General features: G+C 38.1%; 1 protein-coding gene across 2 annotated transcripts in view; it reads left to right on the forward strand.

Moving 5' to 3' along the window:
* The first annotated feature begins 797 nt into the window (after window positions 1-797).
* The window catches only part of PALMD (palmdelphin), an 88,043-nt gene continuing 66,964 nt past the window's right edge, over window positions 798-21,876 (forward strand). Inside the window, exons 1-2 of one of the 2 annotated variants that reach the window (XM_070746570.1) lie at window positions 875-1,065; window positions 7,289-7,424. In XM_070746570.1, the coding sequence (XP_070602671.1) occupies window positions 7,414-7,424 (11 nt within the window). In that variant the 5' untranslated portion in view covers window positions 875-1,065; window positions 7,289-7,413. Of the gene's footprint in view, window positions 1,066-7,288; window positions 7,425-21,876 lie in introns of both variants that reach the window. The other variant, XM_070746569.1, reaches the window with a different exon arrangement.

Raw genomic sequence — 21,876 nt, forward strand, 5'->3', positions numbered from 1 at the left:
ACTTATACTGTATATCACTTCAAAGTGCCTTACAGCCCTCTCTAAGCAGTTTAAAGAGTCAGCATATATAATTGCCCCCAACAATCTGGATCCTTATTTTACCCACCTTGGAAGGATGGAAGGCTGAGCCAACCTTGAGCCTAGTGAGATTGGATCTGCCAAACTACTAGCAGCTGGTGATCAGCAGACGTAGCCTGCAGTACTGCACTCTAACCACTGCACCACCGTGCCCACTGTTTTGGGCAATGCAATCATAGCAAAAACAAGCAAACATTAAAGATGCCTTTCTGCAATCCATCTGACTCTTTGGTTTAATTGTTGTAATACCTAGAATTCTCCACAGGGGGGAGACTTCTCACTTGACTAGAGCCTTTTACTTGTAATGGACTACAACATTTTACTCCTAATGAAAATCCAGTGGGTTTTTTTAAAACACAAATGGAATGTTAGCTCTATCGGTTAAGGCACGAATTAGAATAATAAGAAACAAATTATTAGCTGATAATTGTACCCATTCAAAAAATAAATAAATATTTGGAAGGAAGCATTCTGTTGCGTTTTCTTTTTTCCATCTACCTACAAATTGGCCTAATCTGTATAAATCTAGTTTTCTGCCAAAGGTGATTAGATGGGTTAATGAAATTCAAAATCTGTGAGTCATTTTTTTTTTCTGGCAAAATGAAAGAATCGCCACTAATGGCCACTCCTCTTGCTGCCACCGCCTTCCTGTCCACCGGTGTTTACCCTGAACAATGACGTTGCCAGGTACACATACATTCCAATCATTTCATAATTGTATTGAAATCCCCGCATTTACTGAGGTTAAACATTCACCAGATTAGCTTAATGTAAGGTCAGGAAGCCCTTGTGCAGTTGTCCTGTTGAAATCAATGCTAGATGGCTAGAATTTGCCAGGCTTCCACGGGCCACTTTTCTTACGTCAGTAAAGCTCAAAGCCCTTTTAACTTGGATTTTTTTATCTATTCACTCTGACCTGCTCCTTTGTGAACTGTGGCAGGGGAGGACTACTACTTGTACGGATTCTTGCACTCTGATGGCGCAAAGGTAAGATGCCGTGTTTTTATTATTTTTGTAAAAAGAGAAGCAATTTCCCAAACATCATTCCCTCCCTCCCCAGTTTTACTTCTAATGTATTTATCATTTGTATCGTTTCCATAAGGTTAATCCAAGTAGCTATGAAAAGGGCCTTGCTTATAAACGTTTCAGTTTGTAACTTGTTAAATCATGATGTCTGTCAATAGCAATTGCTGTAGTCCAAATTTTTGGGAAGGTATCGCCTTTTTACTAGAAAGGTTTACTATATAAACTTCAAGTTGGTCAAGAAAAGAATACGTGAAAGGAAGTCATTGTCCCTGGTCTTTCAGATTCTGGCTAAATTCTGAAATGAATACATGGGGTCCTTGATATTTATTTATTTATTTATTTATCTATGTATCTATCTATCTATTTCTTTATTTATTTATTAGATTTGTATGCCGCCCCTCTCCATAGACTCGGGGCGGCTCACAACAATAATAAAACAATATATGACAAATCTAATATTAAAGTAACTAAAAAACCCTTATTAAAAAGCAAAACATCCGCTTAGAGGGCTGCAAAGCACCGTGAAGCGGTATATAAGTCTAAGTATTATTTATTTATTTATTGGATTTGTATGCTGCCCCTCTCAGTGGACTCTAAGTTTCGTTGTTTTCTTGAGGTCCTTCACTACCAAACTAGTAATGTCATTAGTGGTAGAAAGGAGTGGCGTTTGCTCTGTGTTTACATATTTGTGGCTGGTCCTGTCACTGTTAATGGTTTCTTGATTAGGCGTATTCATATAGAAACATAGAAACATAGAAGTCTGACGGCAGAAAAAGACCTCATGGTCCATCTAGTCTGCCCTTATACTATTTTCTGTATTTTATCTTAGGATGGATATATGTTCATCCCAGGCATGTTTAAATTCAGTTACTGTGGATTTATCTACCACATCTACTGGAAGTTTGTTCCAAGGATCTACTACTCTTTCAGTAAAATAATATTTTCTCATGTTGCTTCTGATCTTTCCCCCAACTAACTTCAGATTGTGTCCCCTTATTCTTGTGTTCACTTTCCTATTAAAAACACTTCCCTCCTGGATCTTATTTAACCCTTTAACATATTTAAATATTTTGAACATGTCCCCCCCTTTTCCTTCTGTCCTCCAGACTATACAGATTGAGTTCATTAAGTCTTTCCTGATACGTTTTATGCTTAAGACCTTCCACCATTCTTGTAGCCCATCTTTGGACCCGTACAATTTTGTCAATATCTTTTTGTAGGTGAGGTCTCCAGAACTGAACACATTATTCCAAATGTGGTCTCACCAGCATTCTATATAGCGGGATCATAATCTCCCTCTTCCTAGTTGTTATACCTCTAACCAGTTATACCTTGTTATACCTCTAACCATATATACCAGTGATGGCGAACCTATGGGTGCTACAGATGGCACTCGAATCCATATCTGCTGGCATGTGGGCCGTTGCCCTAACTCAACTCCAGTGTGCATGTGTGTGCTGGCTAGCTGGTTTTTGACTTGCACAGAGGCTCTGGGAGTGGGTTTTGGCTTCCAGAGAGCCTCCGGGGGATGGGGAGGGCATTTTTACCCTCCCCCAGCTCCAGGGAAGCCTTTGGAGCCTGGGAAGGGTGAAACACAAGCCTACTTGGTCCACCAAAAGTTGGGAAACAGGCCGTTTCCGACTTCCAGAGGGCCTCAAGGATGTGGGGGAGGCTGTTCTCATCCTCCCCAACATTGAATTATGAGTGTGAGCACTCACACATGCGAAATAGCATGCATGCACACTCTTTTGGCACCCAAGGGAAAAAAGGTTTGCCATCACTGATAATATACTATACGTACTAGTTCCTTGATTAGGACATATTCATTCTTGAAATGAATATAAAGTGGTACCTCTACCTAAGAACACCTCTACTTACGAACTTTTCTAGATAAGAACCGGGCGTTCAAGATTTTTTTGCCTCTTCTCAAGAACCATTTTCCACTTACAAACCCGAGCCTCCGAAACTGTAACCAGAAAAGGCAGGGAGAAGCCTCCGTGGGGCCTCTCTAGGAATCTCCTGGGAGGAAACAGGGCCGGAAAAGGCAGGGAGAAGCCTCTACCCTCCCTGTGGTGTAGTCAAAATACTATTTCTACACTGCTCAAAAAAATTAAGGGAACACACAAATAACACATCCTAGATCTGAATGAATGAAATATTCTCATTGAATATTTTGTTCTGTACAAAGTTGAATGTGCTGACAACATGTGAAATTGATTGTCAATCTGTGTTGCTTCCTAACTGGACAGTTTGATTTCACAGAAGTTTGATTTTCTTGGAGTTATATTCTGTTGTTTAAGTGTTCCCTTTATTTTTTTTGGGCAGTATATTTCCTTTCTTATGGAAATAAAATGTCTAATATAGCCCAATATCTAAAGGCCAGCTCTCCAATTTACAAGTTGAATTCAGAATCATTGGGTCTGATACAGGAAATAGAGCTGGGCATAATTTATAGTACATTTTAAGAAGGCCTATTTCTCTAGCATTCATAACTAATGGAACTTGTATATAAAACAAAACATCCTGAAAACATCAACAGCCAGATTCATTAAACAACTGCATAATTAGATAAACACGTGGATCTCTATCTCCAGAAATTGAATTTTGTTACAAATTTGTCCAGTGCTTTTCTGTTTTGTGTAATTAGCCCATTTGAAAGGGAAAATGAATGCAGTTTTTTTAAAAAATAGTTAGGAAAGAGAGTGTGTTCCTCAGTCTTCAGAAATCCCAAGATGACAGTGTGCCAAATTCGAGATGTAATAGAGACAAAATACCAGGCCTTTAAGCATATGTGTTTATTCAGTTGGACGAAGTCAAGCTCCTAAAAGACAGAAAATCCCGAACACGCAGAGATTCATATATACAGTCTATGAATATATATATTGGTTATGACCTATAAAGCCCTTCATGGCATCGGACCAGAATACATGCGGGACTGCCTTCTGCCGCACGAATTCCAGCGACCGATTAGGTCCTACAGAGTTGGCCTTCTCTGGGTCCCGTCGACAAAACAATGCCGTCTGGCAGGACCCAAGGGAAGAGCCTTCTCTGTGGTGGCCCCGGCCCTCTGGAATCAACTCCCCCCGGAGATTAGGACTGCCCCCACCCTCCTTGCCTTTCACAAACTCCTAAAACCCACCTTTGCCGCCAGGCATGGGGAAATTGATTCCCATCGGCCACTCCGTTTTATGTTTGGGTTGTATGAGTGTTTTTAAATCAAGGGTTTTTAACTGTTTTGCTTTTTAATCACTGGATTTATATTTTGTATTGCTGTTGTGAGCCGCTCCGAGTCTTCGGAAAGGGGCGGCATACAAATCTAATAAATAAATTAATCTAATAAATGAATAAATAATCTCTATATAATGTATATATATCACACTCCACCCAGCAAGGCTGGCACATAAGAGATACAGGATATCAAGATGGGTGTTTCCCTGGGGACTTTCCACAGCCTTGTAGGTATCTAGGGATAATGGTGGCATCTGTACATATTCGCCTTCCAGGCTCTTCCCACATTCTGGGTGAACAATGGATTCTGATTGAGCGTTTTATTCTGATTGCTCTGAGCAGGAATAACTCTGGAATCCTTAGCATATTCATTCCAAAAAAATACCCTGAGTATCAAACTGGATTAATCAACTCATTAACTGAGGATTAGGAGAAAACTTTAAAATCCAACTATATATTTCATATCTTTCAGAAAACAATAGAAGTGTTGACAAAAGATTCAAGATAAAAATATCAAAAAGGGGTAAAATATTTGTTATTTCCTTTGCCTGATGAGCTTCACATAAAAACTCATTTATTTGTACCCTATGACAATCATTAAGTGTTCTACCTCATGAATCTTGACAAGTGTATCTTTTATTTTATGTACACTGAGAGCTTATACACCAAACACAAATTCCTTGTGTGCCCAATCACACTTGGCCAATAAAGAATTCTATTCTGTCCTGTTCTCTTCTATTTTCACAGTAGATCTGACCCTAGCAAATTCTAATGTAAATTAAGTTGATGCACAACACCTCTACTAAAATTTAGATCAGAATGTTAAGTTGCTTATTTAATTTGTACTCTGCCTTTCAGCATATAAAGTACTCAAGACATAACTAAAATAAAAACAAAGTGAAAGTTTAAAAAACAACCACAAAGAAAAGAAATATATAAATCTTTTTTCTTCCTTGCTGCAATTGTGCCAATATTGCTTCTTAGCATAATACTTTCAGACCATGTAAATAATCAGAAATAAAATATGTATATATTAATTTAAAACATCTGTGAACTGCTTTCCATTTTTAAAAAGCTCAACATAAATTATGATAACTATTATATGCAATAAATAAACTAGAATTCTTCTCATGGATAATGCATTATATATTTAAGTTTGAATTTTTCTGTATCCTTTTTAGGGAAAAAGAACACAGATTAATACAAAAATTACAAGAACGGATTTGCAATGGATAAGCACATATAAAAATAAACAAATTTTCCCAGTTCAAGGGCAATCTCTCTGTAAATGTTTCTCAAAACAACAATACCCACAAATGTTGGCTGTTCTGTTCCAGTACAACTTGGAATCTTGGAAACTGTCAATTCTATTTTTTTCCATCAAGTTCTTTAAAAAATGTTGGGATTACAGCTCCATGAACTCCAGGCCAATGGCTACACTAGCTGAGGAATTCTGGGAGCTGTAGTCCTAACACATTTGAAGGGCACTAGAATGAGGTTGATCCTAAACAGCAGATGTGTCTGTGGTAATTTCATTGCATTACAGTGTTCCCTCGATTTTCGCGGGTTCGAACTTCGTGAAAAGTCTATACCACAGTTTTTCAAAAATATTAATTAAAAAATACTTTGCGGGGTTTTTCCCTATACCACGGGTTTTCCCACCCAATGACATCATATGTCATCACCAAACTTTCATCTGCTTTTAATAAATATTTTTTAAATAAACTTTAATAAATAAACACGGTGAGTAATAATCTAAATAGTTGCTAAGGGAATGGAAAATTGCAATTTAGGGGTTTAAAGTGTTAAGGGAAGGTCTGTGATACTGTTTCATAGCCAAAAATAGTGTATTTACTTCCGTATCTCTACTTCGTGGAAATTCGACTTTCGCGGGCGGTCTCGGAACGCATCCCCCGCGAAAAGCGAGGGAACACTGTATATTAACCACAATTTATTTTTATACTAAAACAATGGACAGTATTACATCTTCAACTATACATCCACCCCAAAGTAGAAATGGTTAGTCAATATAATAAACACCGTAATGAGCTCAAAAGTCTATAGAGAATGTGCTGATCTGCTGTTTTCATGACTCATAGTCAGTAATGAGATGCTGCCTCCATGGGGGTGGGGGTGGGGACTGGACACAGTGGGGGTAGTAAGTTTATGCACTATTTATTGAAAATAGGTTTTTTTATTGTCCTTCCTTCTCTAGAACCTTAGTATGATCCTTAATTACTTTTAAACTAGAAAATAATTAAATAGTATGTTTTTACCCATAAACACTTTAATCATTTTAATAATTATCTAGAACTGAAGTTTTATAGCAATTAAAGAACATTGAGCTACTTGCCTAATCTGTTATCATACTGAACCTTGTGGGTTCAGTACAAAACCTTAAAATGTTACTGTGCTCCTCATCAAATAATGTTGTCTACCATTTGTCCTTTTTCTAACTATTCAAATAATGTGACTTAATCAACTGAAAAAGAATCCAAGCACCTATTTGAAAACTTATCTTGGTCGGTAAGCCACTCCCACCCAGTCACATGACTGTTAAGCCACCCCCTGGTCACATGATTGTCAAACCACTCCCACCTGGTCACATGACTGGCAAGCCACTCCTATCCAGTCACATGACCATCAAGCCACACCCACAAAATAAGCCATGCCCGCAGCGTGGCAGTAAACATTTTGGCAGCCCATCATGCTCATAGCATATGGAGTCAGAAGTGCTCAGGCTTTACAAGTTACATCAAGGGGAAAAAAACTCTTTAATAGTTTCCTCCAGGTAAATTAATCTCATGGAAATCGAAGCACTGGATAATGCTTTTCCAGAATAAAATGTCTCTGTTTCATCCACTTGCATGCAAACCAGTGAAAAGATGACCTCCCAAATATTCCAAGGCATTTGTCAATGTCTCATCACAAGCTGTCATGTTTATTTTCTATAAAGATGTCTGCTGCCCACAGAAGTGCCAACTGCACAAGAGTCCCTATTCAGTAGAAACCTTTCCATTAGGGCGTGAACTGGTGAAGTCAGCAACGGAGTCAAGGAAACAGAATATTACAACAATTGTTATGCAAGACAAGTATGTGGAAAAAGTTATGAGTGTATTATTGCCATTGTCTCCAAGGTTAAGAATGTGCATATTAACTAAGAGGTGAGAAGCCTGCTTGGTAGCTAGTTCCAGATTTGTCAATATTATTTGCACATTGCGTCAATAAAATGCCAAGCATTTGACTTGCGTGAATGGCTTTTAGCTTAAAAAAAAAAAGCCTACTCAGTTCACAAGGTGAATGAATAAAAGCATGTGTGGAAGCAGAAGAATGGAGGTTTTGCTGTGTGTGCATGTGTATACCAGGAGTGGGTCAATTATTATTATTATTATTATTATTATTATTATTATTAATTAGACTTGTATGCCACCCCTCTCCGAAGACTCGGAACAGAACATGTGGGGGTTCCAACCTACCGCCACTTCCTGTGTGGATGCGCGTGCAGCTCCGAGTGACCGGTGTGTGCCGTCTGGCAGGCTTGCACACACTTTGGAGCAAGATTTCGCTTCTGCGCATGCGCAGTAATCAAATCTCGTGAGAAGCCATGTAGGTGTGCGAGATTTCGGCAACTTTTTTGTTTCCACACATGCGCGGAAGCAAAAAACCGCCAAAAATCACACAAATTTCACATGCGTGTGTGTCCTCTTGTGACATTTTACTTCCTGCACATGTGCAGAAGCCAAATCTCACTTCGACACATGCACCCGCCCGCTGGTCACTCGGAACTGCGTGCTCAGCTTCATTTCTGCTACCAGTGTGGCACCCCTCCCACTCCCGTTCCATTAGGAAACCATTACTGGTTCTAATTTAGCTCACTGCCAGTTCACTTCCTCCCGTGCTGCATGGCAGCACCTCGAACACGTATGCGCAGTGGTGAAAAATCCAAAAAAACCTCACCCACCCGCACAAAACATGAAAACAAGATAGCAATGTATGCACAGTGCTGGAACTCAGCTTCTGCTCATGTGCAGAAAAAAAAAGGCTGGAAATTTTTTAAAAAAAAATTTAAAATTAAAAAGATAGCAGTGCCCATGGACGTGCACTGACCAAACCAGTTCCCTGAGGTCATTGTGACATCACCAGTGGTTTGCTACCAGTTCAGGCAAACTGGTCCAAACCAGAAGAAACCCATCTCTGGTGTACACCCCTTCCCCACCACCCCACACACACGTATACAAAACCCCCATTCTTCTTCCAAGCAGTTGTAAAACAGCATTTAGAAAAGCAGAATCATCAGAAAGCTTTCTGACTGTCTCACTATTTGGTGAGATTGGAATGAGTCAGAGATCATAATCCAGAAAGCAACTAAAGTACATTTCAACATGTCACATACACACGGAAAGCTTACGTAACTGAGGGTTGTTCTATACAGTCAGCATTCAGTATACGTCAGGCCAAGCACACATTCATGTAAATGGTTAGATTAATCAAATAAATTATGATTAAGTCTCTCTGTAGGCATGAACTATAGCCTTGTGACATCTATGCAGTTCCTTGAAATGGCTTAATCTATAGAAGTGGTTTGAGCCAGCAAACTGCTGCCATTGCAATAATATCAACTCAGCTTTATATTCATAGTCAGAAACCTGTATGTGGGTGTGTTGCACGCATTGGAGGATAAATAAAAGCCCCATTCAAAAGCAGATTCTTAAAAACACGAGGAAACTTCAAGGAGTGTTTTAAAACTGTGATTGAATGTGTGAAAAAATATTACCTAGAAGTGCTGTGTATTGTCCATGAACTGTATAGGGAAAGACATAGAAACATAGAAACATAGAAGTCTGATGGCAGAAAAAGACCTCATGGTCCATCTAGTCTGCCCTTATACTATTTTCTGTATTTTATCTTAGGATGGATATATCTTTATCCCAGGCATGTTTAAATTCAGTTACTGTGGATTTATCTACCACGTCTGCTGGAAGTTTGTTCCAAGGATCTACTACTCTTTCAGTAAAATAATATTTTCTCATGTTGCTTTTGATCTTTCCCCCAACTAACTTCAGATTGTGTCCCCTTGTTCTTGTGTTCACTTTCCTATTAAAAACACTTCCCTCCTGACATTTAAGATACTTCATTTAAGATACTTCATTCCTTCTCCATAAAATGATTTAGAGAGAAAAATTCCTCCTACAAATACACACACACAACACACAAACATAATACACACATACACACCAGATATTTTTCCTAATCTGATAAACTACATTGGTGGAATGTAGTTCTTCTTTCCTTTCTAAATTACATTTTAATTTTCAAGAGGTATTCTTCACTTTCTTCTGTAGCCTAGATCATACATTTCAAACTTTAAAAGGATTGGCGATGCAATTACATATTCTTCTCAGTTAAGGATTGAACCTCTTTCAATAAGAGGCCAAAAGGATCTGAGAAAGAGGAAATGTTTAATATTAATGTAAAAGGATAAAAATAGAGAAAATAATATTTCATAAAATCAGATGTTCCTGACCTAAACAGTGCCATTCTACTAAATATAAGAACATTTGTACTTCTATTCCATGGAAACTATGATAACTTCAAAGGTGAAAGTTACTTATAATGATATAAGAATATTAGAAGTCATTGAAAGCCTCTTATAAATCAATAGATTTTTCATACATTCTGTTTGCCTTTGATGGAAGAATTATCTGGTCCGGTTCCAAGCTGGGAGAAAAATGTGGAAATGAAATGGAAGCTAACTGGAAGGAAAGAAGGTTCACCATATTTGGTTTCCAGAAACTCTAGTGACAGCAGCAATGTTTCCGGGGTGACTGACAAAATGGCTGAGTGAGAGTATGGATCTTTATAGAGTTCTGGGATTTTGTGATTGAGATGCTCCAGGGAGATGTGCAAGGTAGTGAGCCTTGTGTCTTTTACTATTTCAATGGTGGTGGGTTAATCCTATTATGTCCTAAAGGTCATGTCCTGTCCGTAGAATTTGGGGAGGGTGTGTGTAAATTCTTAGTCCCATCAGCTATGGGGGTCATGGCTGAAGTTGTTTTGCTTATGAATAGATTGGCCCAGTCTTTCTTAATAGATAAAAAAATCTGAATTCCTAAAGATCATCTTTGTTGAAAGCTGCTTTCCTATGGCAGGAAGACTGGGGCTGCTTTCTGCCTTTGTTAAGATTTTTCTCCAGTTCTCTCTTGGGGAAATATTCTACCCTGCCTCTTTTTAATATTAAGAATAAAGAATATTTTAATCTGGGCGGGGGGGACTTCCTACACCTTGGCACAGGATGACCCATTTACAGATGCTGGAAGATAACAAACAAATTTCTTCATCCTCAGTCTGTCTTAGTTCCATCGCAAAGTGTCTGTCTCCTGTATTTCATGTGACCATAGACCATGCTTTCGCTCCTGTTTTACATTTTGTCCTGGTTTGCTGGACTGATGAAACATAAAACCATTTGTTTGTTAACCAATCCACCCGTGAAATTGTATTCATTGGAATTTTGTTTAGTTCTGTTCTGCGCTGCTTGTAGAGATGTTTCATTTGTTTTTAAATCAGTACAATGGAAATGATCTCAGCATCAGTGTGTGAACAGATATTTCTTAAGCCAAAATCATTTCTTGCCAATATTAATTAGGGCTTAAGGCTTGGTCTTGAACAGCCAAAATTAGCCTCTCAATGTTCTTGCCCTTGGCCATTACCAGGTTTTGCTGTTATCTGCTTTGCCTGTTAGGGATTTTTAAAAATGTACTGGTCATGTGATATTTTACCTTGCCATTTTTCTTTTCTGTTCATTTGGTCTTTTTTGTAGACCAATTTCATCTCTATATACCATAAAAGCCAAAGCAGATAACACCAAGACCTGGCAATGGCTAAGAACAAGAAAATTGAAAAAAGGCACAGAGAAGCTAATGGTGCACTAGTTTCAGTGTATGCTCTTGACTGTATTTTAGTTATTCTTCCAATGTAAGGTGACCAGACGTCCTGCTTTCAGTGGGACTGTCCCGATTTCTGATCATTTGTCCCGCGTCCTGCAGCGTTTGAAAAATGTCCCGCTTTTTTATGAAGATCAACTGCAGTGCAGAGTTAGCCGGCACAGCAGTCGATTTTCATGGGTGTTTCCAAGGTGGGTAGCCTTCCGTCAAGCCACCCACACCGGCCTAGACATCCTCCTGGATACAACCCAGGCGGATTCCTGAAGAGGCAGGCGAAACCGGCACCTGGTAGGAGAAAGTCGAACCGTCTGGGCCTTTGACAAGTCTCGGCAGCTCGGGAGGTTCCCCTTCTCTCTCCCCCCCCCCCCCCGGTCAGTCCTTCTGGCTGGCTCCTTGGTTGAGAAACACTGCTGAGCCCCTTCTCCTTCCCCTTCTCCTTCCCCTTGTTCCAAACCTGGACTGAATTTGGACAAAGGCTAACCCATCAATCTCAATCAAGTGATCTAAATCAAATGTTAAAGGCAGCCATCCAAACCTGTCTCCTCCTCAGCCCTAGACTACATTAAGAGGAGTGATCGATGAATATTTTCCTAATTATTTTTGAAGGGAAGGGAATATAGCCAGGAAAATCCATCAATTCTTTTCCTTAACCTGCCCTGCATAGGGAAAATAAGGCTACTGCCATTAGAGACACTTGGTGTCTCTAATGGCAGTAGACACTTGAGTTGAGCGGCTATAGAAATTGAATAAATAAATTAGATGACCTTCAGTCTATAGCACAACAGGGATCAGCAAAGGGAACAGCATATTTTAACACTAGTATCGATTTCTACAGGTTCAAAATCTGGTGAATAGCATTTTCAGTAGAAGAACATATCTGAACCTCAGGGTTGAACTTTGGAGTTCTTACTGCTCTCTGAGCAGTAATTGCAGATGATTCACTACCCAACTATGTATCATCAATGATACACAACTAGATAACATCACTGACTTTCACTGATGACGTTATCCAACTGGGTAAACGAAACATCTGCAAACAGACAAGCAAGCTCAGAGAGCACCAAGAAATCCATGGAATAGTATTTTAAATGAGAACAAGGAAGAGCCTAGGGGAATAATAGTCCAGAGCTTTGGTGCTTAATTGCAACTAACTATCTTATTTTGATCACAATGAATGTATACATATTTTTAAAATATATCTTAACTTGAATTTTAACATTTTCCTAATGCAAACAGAGCCTTAGGTATGTGGTCCAAATAATAAAGGCTGAATCAGATATCGAACATCAAAGAACTTCTTTCATCATATGAACATTGAAAGCCATGGGTGGCTTTAGGTTATTAGTGTAATGAGGATCTTGAGGCATTATTATCACAGAAGATCAGTATCAAACAACCCATCTTATTCTATTGAAAAATGCTGTCATGGTTTGGGAAAAGCGCTGATCATAACAAATAGAACTAATTAAATTGGATGAGCAGAAACATGTCCTATACAATATATGAAATATAAGACCTTATAGAACACACATACCTCAACCAATAGAAACATAGCAACATTCCAAATGAATATTGATTAGCTATTCTTGGGTTGGCTAAACATGTCTACCCTACCAGGATATTTGGTTCACGTCAATTTATTAGGGTTTTTTCCCTCCAGATTCAAAGAAAAATAGTTTGACCAAGATGTGCTAAGCATTTTTTTTCTCAAGCATTCTCTTGTTCTTCACAGAATTATAGTTCCCAGGATGTCTGTGAATAAGGGATCTTCAAATTCCGGGCACCTGCCATATAAAAGTCCAAATACTGTAACCCTTTTGTTCATAGGATACTGGCTCCTAAAAGCATGTCTGCGTGATAGCAACTATGTCAGCTTCAGCCATAGAAAGGATTGTGGTAAATAAGGCACAAGGAGACCAACATGAAGAAGTTAATATCCATACAGTGGCATGTATAAAGGTTTCCTGCCAACATTTGGCTAGCCCTAGCACATAGGTTGTTAGGACTTTGTACAAGACCGTTGGGTTTGCAATATGTAAACAAGCTAACAATGAATGTTTGTATGTATTGAAGAACTATAGCTTTAAGAGGTGTGTTGCAAAATTACCATAAGAGGGAGCCAAAGAGCATGATTCTCTCTCTCTGCTCTCTCTGTTCTTTCTGCTGATTCACTGTGACTGATGTAGTAAGCTCTGTGTGTTCGATGGCAATTTGATGTATTTGTAAGCTATAATGTATGTGTGATATATAAGACAAAGACAGGCTTGTAATATTATTGTTGAATTGATAGATATTGACTGATTTGAATGTGTATGACCGGACTGTTTAACTATACGGTGCTATTTCTAAAGTAAAAACTTTTTATTTATTTATTTATTTATTTATTTATTTATTTATTTATTTATTTATTCAAACAATTATAGGGTGATAATTTGTACAAATAAAACATTAGATAAGTAATGATAAAAAGTAACAAAAGAAGACAATAGGACAGGGATGGTAGGCACAGTGGTGTGCTTATGCACGCCCCTTACAGACCTCTTAGAAAGGGGGAGAGGTCAACTGTAGATAGTCTAAGGTTAAAGGTTTTGGGGTTAGGAGTAGAAACCACAGAATCAGGTAATGCATTCCAGGCGTTGATTACTCTGTTGCTGAAGTCGTATTTTTTGCAGTCAAGTTTGGAGTGGTTGACATTTAGTTTAAATCGATTTCCTGCTTGCGTGTTGTTGCGGTTGAAGGTGAAGTCGTCGTTAACAGGTAGGACAGTTTGGTATATGATTTTATGACGACGGAGTTGTAAGTTGTCTAAACCAAGAATTTCAAGTCTGGCAGAGTAAGGTATTTTGTTGTGAGAAGAGGAATGAAGGACTCTTCTTGTGAAATATTTCTGGACTCTCTCAATTGTGTTGACATCAGATATGCAATGTGGGTTCCATACAGGTGAGCTGTATTCTAGGATTGTTCTGACAAATGTTTTGGAAGCTCTTGTTAGCAGTTCAAAATTACCAGAGAAGAAGCTGCGAAGAATTAGGTTAACAACTCTTAAAGCCTTTTTGGCAATGTTGTTGCAGTGGGCTCTAGGACTTAGGTCATTGGATATGAGTACTCCAAGGTCTTTGACAGATTGAGAGTTATCAATAAGTTCAATTCCTCCAAGTTTATATTTAGTATTCTGATTTTTTTTGCCAATGTGTAAGACAGAGCATTTAGTGTTGGAAATTTGAAGTTGCCAGGTTTTAGACCATTGTGCTAGGTGGTCAAAGTCTTTTTGAAGGGTAGCAGCATTGTCAGTAGTATTAAATAGTTTGACATCATCTGCAAAGAGAATGCAATTGCTAGTGATGCAATCGCAAAGATCGTTATATGTATGGTATGAATAGTGTGGGTCCTAAAACACTACCTTGAGGGACACCAATGTTAACAGGAGCAGGAAGAGAAGTGGCACTTCCTATTTTGACCACTTGTTGTCTGTTAGATAGGAATGCTGTTAACCAATTGTGTAGTAGTCCAGAGATGCCGTAGGATTTGTTTCAGAAGAAGTTTGTCGTGGACAACTGAGTCAAAGGCTTTGCAAAAGTCAATATAGATCACATCAATTGGATTACCTTGGTCAAGTTGAGTGGTCCAAATGTTTTTACAGTGTAAGAGTTGTAGATTACAGAATATTTTTTTTCTGAAACCAAATTGTTTATTGGAAAGTAGGTTATTAGCTTCAAAGTGGAGTGTAATGGATTGGTTTATGATTGATTCCATAACTTTGCAGGTGACACAACACAAAGAGATAGGTCTGAAATTTTCAACGTTGCTTGGATCTCCTTTTTTGAAGATAGGGATGACTGTGGCAAGTGACGATAGTGTGGGTAGGGAGCTAGTACTGAAAGATTTTTTAAAAAATTATGCTCAGAGGTTCATCCAAGGTGGAGGAGAGCTTTTTTAAGAAGTATGCACATAGCCCATCTGGTACAATAGATAAAGATGGTTTTAGGTTGTGTAATGCCTTTCTAATGTTATCTTCTGTACAATCAATTTGTGTAAGATTATTGAACTTTAACATATCTGTTTTGTATGACTGAATAATTAATTATTCATATCTCCTGGACATCTGCTGGAATTCCACATTTCCTCTGTGCATGTCCTTGATAACTCAAGGGTCATTCTGCACACTCCTTAACATAAAACCCACCTCTGCCGCCAGGCATGGGGGAATTGAGATCCTCTTTCCCCCTAGGCCTTTACAATTCTATGCATGGTATGTATGTATGTATGTTTGGGTTTTTATATTAATTGATTTTTAATCATCAATACCAAATTACTATTGTACACTGTTTTATTGTCGCTGTTAGCCGCCCCGAGTCTCTGGAGAGGAGCGGCATACAAAACCAATAAATAAATAAATAAATAAATAAATAAATAAATAAATAAATAAATAAATAAGTGACTGCTGGAAATCAACATCATATGAACATTATTGGGGAGAAGCAGGATTTTTCTGGACTGCTGATAGATTAATTTTAAAATGTTTTTAAAAAGCTATAAAATTACATTTTAACCAAAACAGCTATATATGACTGATTTTCCCATGGGCCCTAAAATTATAATTGTGTATGCTCAGGATTAAGGATATGTGGCTGAATGGGAGTTCAAACCAAGACAGATATTCTCAAACATTGACCTTTAATAATTTCTCAGCAAATAATTCTCTACATATCAAATCCACATGATTGTTTTATATTTCCATGATTGTGTTTGTTTTCTATCCAGGATACTTAGTTACCATAGTTTTTATATAACTGCATACAATATATGTCTTTGTGCAACATTCTGATTACAATGCATCCAAAAGGCAACATTCTCAAATATATCTTGAGAATAATAAAAGAAACAAAAGTCTCCATTAATAGTCACTTTCCACCTCACTATGGAGCCCACTTTGGTGAATGTTGGCAATATGATAGATGAAAAATCTGTATAGATTTCTTTTATATCCTGAATCCCCCATTAATTCTGAACAAAAAGATGTGTTTAATTAATGCTTCCAAAAATAAAAGCTTTTATTGTAATTTTCATTGCAAGGTTACTCAGTTCACAGAGATATATGGCTGCAGTGCCATATTCTTATCAAAAATAAATAGGCACATGGTTGACGATAAAACAGGATTGTGCAACAGAACAACAGAAGCAGTGATTATGGGAACTATAGTTCAATAATGTTTAGAGGACTTCAGTTTATGCTTTCCAAAAAGATATGGATGATATATATTTTTAAATGGAGCAACTTTGAAATTCAGTTACTATGTGCATATTATTTTTCATGGGTATGCAGAATTTTTATTATTGTTGTTGTTGTTGTTATTATTATTATTATTAACAATACGACACAGAAAACGAGATCAGTATGCTGGATTTTGTATTTCATCAGCAGTTGGGTGCTTCCCAAGCACCTAGGACTGCATGATGTAGTGGCGAATCATGTATGCCAATCCCAGTAAAGTGGCATTTTGCAATTGACAGATGGAGATTTTGTCAATGCCGACGGTTTTCAAATATCCGCTGAGATCCTTTGGCACTGCGCCCAAAGTGCCAAGAACCACTGGGACCACTTTCACTGACTTATTCCTGAGTCGTTGCAGCTCGATTTTCAGATCTTTGTATTTTGCAAATTTTTCTAGCTGCTTCTCCTCAATTATGCTTGGGATTGCAATGTCGATGATCCATATTTTCTTTTTCTCCACAATCATGAAGTCTGGTGTATTATGTTTCAAAATTCGGTCAGTCAGGAGTCGGAAGTCCCACAGTAGTTTTGCTTGCTCATTTTTGACCACATCTTCAGGCTTATGATCCCACCAGTTCTTTGACAAGTTCCAGTGGATCATCTGTGCCAGAACTACCATCTACCAGTGGCAAAGAACTGGTGGGATCATGAGCCCGAAAAAGTAGTTGAAAAATAATAATAATGACAACTACTACTACTACTACTACTACTATTATTATTATTATTATTATTATTATTATTATTATTATGTCAATACAACACAGCAAACCAGATCACTATGCTGGATTTTGTATTTTCATCACCAATTATTATTATTATTATTATTATTATTATTATTATTATTACAGTATCATTCCTTTTCATTGGGCTACACAGACTTTTTTTCTATATTCTGGTGAAACTATAAAGAAAAGATGAAAAAGCAAAACAAATATTAACTGTTCAAAAGGAAAGCTGAGCAATCCTAGCCTTGCTTTGCTTTAAATACATGAAGTTACAGTCCTTGTTTAGTGACTACAACATGAGCTTGCAACTCAGTCTTTAAGCAAAGCAGTTGCTAAGTGACAAATCATGTGACCATAACTGTGATTACAATTTTACTTCAGTTTTCCTTCGCTTTGTGTCATCAGAAGGCTGAACCCCAAAAAGCCAGATGAACCCATACAGTGAGAAGATTCTGGAACTCCACTCACAAGGAGATCAAGCAAAAGGGCAAATCTTATAGTCCCCTTTACGCCCTCTCCTGTCCTTTAGAATGGTCACCCAGACACTGGCATAACAGGAAGCCGAGAATTATTATTTGGATTTTTTTCTCCTCTGAGAAAAAGGGATTATAAGAGAGTAAGCAGGCACACAATGACCAACACACATCCAAAAGTATGTGCTCCAGCTGTCTGTTTGTCTAGCCAACCTCTTAGGAGACAAACAAAAGACTTTAATGTGAAACTGATTCAGGTTTTATCCATTTTAAGAAGCAGCTGCAGGCTGACTAAATTAAGATCACAAAGTTGAGTTTCTTAATTTGTGGCCAGCATATTTTTTTTTTTAGGGACAACCTGGTCCGGGCAGCAAAGCAGCCCAGGAAGAAATAGAGAAGACAAAAAAAGGGTCAGGCATGGGACAACATATACTATTAACTGTAATGGTGAGCATCTATTTGAGAGGTGCTACAAAAGTTATAAAAGGGGATATTGGTCACAAAGTTACTCTACATCAGTTTTGTGAATGCAAATGGTCACTGTGCTGAGATGTTGCAAAACAAGGACTATTGTGCATGAATATTTATTATTTATTTATTGATTATTTATTTTTTATTTTTATTTTTATTTTTATTTATTTATTTATTTTTATTTTTTTGTCCAATACACAATAATACACAATGAAGGTTATAGAGCAGAAATATGAGATATAGGAGAGACTATAGAACAGGGGACGGAAGACACTCTAGTCTAAGGGTAAAATGTTGGGGGTTAGGGGATGATACTACAGAGTCCGGTAATATCTAGAATTTGTTATCTACAAATAGCATACTAAAATGGAATCTCTGTTCTAAACAACATAAGAGATCAGGAGAATATTCTGTTTGGATTAACTGTTCTGCATTAACAAAATTCAAAACAAAATTCCTTCTATGGGATGCCTCTAAAGGGCCAAATACATTTATTTTATTCACTGTATTTATCAAGGCTTCGCTTGTGCAGAGAAACCACCCATAACAATTCCGTGCATGTATTTATTGTAACAATAAATCAAATATGGGCTCAATTTCCATAATTGTTGTTTCAATTGCATTCAGTATTCTATCCTTCTTAGTTCCATGATTAAGCAAAAATCCCAGCATTCCAAATAATACTGGGGACACTAAGAGAGAAAACATGATTATAGCCATCAAATGATCAAATCTCAAAATTTGTTGATGAAAAATAAGAATTGCAAAAAGAATAATAGTATTAAAGAAATAAAAATCAATTCTCTTATTGAGTTTGCAATTGACTTAATCAGCTGATTAGGCATATCATTCCTTTTAAACATTTTTAAATAGTTGTATTACCACAGACCTAACTTCGAATTCTACCCTTGGCTCAACAATTTTGCAAAGCGTTCCATTAGTCGCCGACACTGTATCAGTTATTTGTTCATCAACAAACAAAGCAGTTTTTAAAATTTAAAAGCAGTATTTTTAGAGCAACGTTTTTGCTAAAGTGTTTGCTACAATATAATGACTACCCGTGCCAAATGTTATAACATCTTATTATATTTATCCTCTCCCTTTCATCATAGAAACTAAGCAAGTAAGTCTAATATGTAATTTATATGATGTTATTCATTTTAATCAACCTACTAGCCTAGAATGATAGATTACATACAGTACTGTATATGCAAGCAAATACAGAGAGAAAGAGAGTTTCCCAGTGTGTCAGGAATTCTCTGTTTACAAAAACAATGATCATGATGAGGACTGGACATATAAAGAATAGTTGCTGGAATTGGGTATACAGTGGAACCCCGACATAAGAGCTGCTCTACTTAAGAGCAACTCGAGATAAGAGCTGGGAGGGGAGAGATATTTTTGTTCTACTTACAAGCCCAAATTCGAGATACAAGCGCCAAGGAGCTGTCTCCTGAAGCCAAACGCTAACTTCCGCGTTCGGCTTCAGGAGACAGCTGCGAAGCGGCGCGCGTGTTTTAAAAGGTTGCAGCCGGCCTGGGGGGCTCGGGGGGGTGCTTGCAGCTTTCTTTCTTGCTCTTTTTCTTTCTCTCTTTTACCTTCCCTTCCTCTATTTCTTCTTTTCTTTCTCCTTCCCACCTTCTTCCCTCCCTCCCTCCCTTCACTCATTCCTCTCTTACTCTCCCCTTTCATAAGTTTCCTTGCTTCCTTCCTCTGTTCCTGTCCCTTCCCCCTTTCTTTCTTTCTTTCTTTCTTGCTCTTTTTCTTTCTCTCTTTTACCTTCCCTTCCTCTATTTCTTCTTTTCTTTCTCCTTCCCACCTTCTTCCCTCCCTCCCTTCACTCATTCCTCTCTTACTCTCCCCTTTCATAAGTTTCCTTGCTTCCTTCCTCTGTTCCTGTCCCTTCCCTCTTTCCTTCCTTCCTTCCCACCCTCCGTCCATTCATTCACCCATTCCTCTCTTGATCGCTTAAAGCCGGTCCCTGGTGCAAAAAGGGTTGGGGACCTCTGTCCTACAGGATTGGGTGGCAGAGAAGTTGAACATATGTAAATTTAAAAGTTTAAGAAAGTTTACAAGTTAAGTGAAAGAAACTTCATTATTCATTTATATGTACATGTACATTTCTTCATTAAAAACATGTCTTTCTGCATAATTTAGACTAACTTTGTGAGTTTTTTGAGGGCTGGAACCAATTAAAATTATTTACATTAATTCCTATGGGGAAAAGTCGTTCGAGATAAGAGCTGCTCGACTTAAGAGCCCAGGTCCGGAACGAATTAAACTCGTATCTCGAGGTACCACTGTATCTAGTTTAATGGGGAAAAAGGACTAGGGATGACATGATAGTAGTGTTTTGATATTTCAGGGGTTGCCACAAAGAAGAGGGAGTCAATCAGCCTTCCATCCTTCCGAGGTGGGTAAAATGAGGACCAGGATTGTGGGGGCAATATGCTGCCTCTTAAGAACTGCTTATTGCTAAGATGTTGTAAGCCGCACTGAGTCTAAGGAGAAGGGCAGCATAAAAATTGAATGAATGAATGAATGAATGAATGAATGAATGAATGAATGAATAAATAAATAAATAAATAAATAAATAAATCTATTCTGCAAAGCACCTGAGGGCAGGACAAGAAGCAATGGATGGAAACTAATAAAAGAGAAACACAACCTAGAACTAAGGAGAAATTTCCTGAGAGTGAAAACAATTAATTAGTAGAACAACTTGTATCCAGAAATTATGAATGCTCTAACACTGGAGGTTCTTAAGAAGAGACTGGACAACCATTTGTCTAAAGTGGTATAGAGTTTCCTGCTTTAGAAGGAGGTTGGACTTGAAGACCTCCGAGGTCCCTTCCAACTCTGTTATTCTTTTCTATGATGGATGATGATCACGATCATGAGAAGGGGGAAGAGAGCAAAGTAGGGTAGTAGAGAATTTCTACTAAAGGTAGAGTTGAAGAGATAACTAATTCACTTTCTGATAAAATGATTAAAATTATTAATTATTAATTATAATTGCCCATTACATCTATTTGGAAGGAATGCACACAACTTTCTCCTAATGTTGCATATGGGCCCACCATATGCAAAGTTACTACAATACAGGTAGTCCTTCCATATTCTTTACATAGGCATTCCGTATTGTTGACAATGATTGGCAACTTACAACCTTATAATTTCTCCTGATGCAAGGAAACAGAATAAGAAGTTGAAAAGAGAAGGAGACATCCTAGTTCCGTGATGGCAAACTTATGGCATGTGTGCAAGAGGTGGCACACAGAGCCCTCTCTTTGGGCAGGCATGCTGTTACCAGTTGTTGTTCTGGGTCCCATCGCACACAAGTGCCAGCCACCTGGTTTGGCTCTACAGGTTCTGGCACTCTGGCACGCATGCACTTCAGTTTTGGCATTTAGCCATCACCAGGCAAAGGCTCCTTGTCACCAGCACTACCAGAACGCTCCCGGTGACCGGTGCGTGAGTCTGGTGGGCGAACACGTGCACGTCGGCATCAAATTCAGCTTCTGCATATACGCCGGAAGCCAAATCTCACATGTACGCACAAGGACATGTGCGAAAGTGAGATTTTGGCGATTTTTGCTGATATTTTTGCTTCCGCACATGCGTGGAAGCAAAAAAACGGCAAAAACATGACATCTCACTTC

Source organism: Erythrolamprus reginae, chromosome 3 (genome assembly GCF_031021105.1).
Source record: "Erythrolamprus reginae isolate rEryReg1 chromosome 3, rEryReg1.hap1, whole genome shotgun sequence".
Taxonomy (NCBI): domain Eukaryota; kingdom Metazoa; phylum Chordata; class Lepidosauria; order Squamata; family Dipsadidae; genus Erythrolamprus; species Erythrolamprus reginae.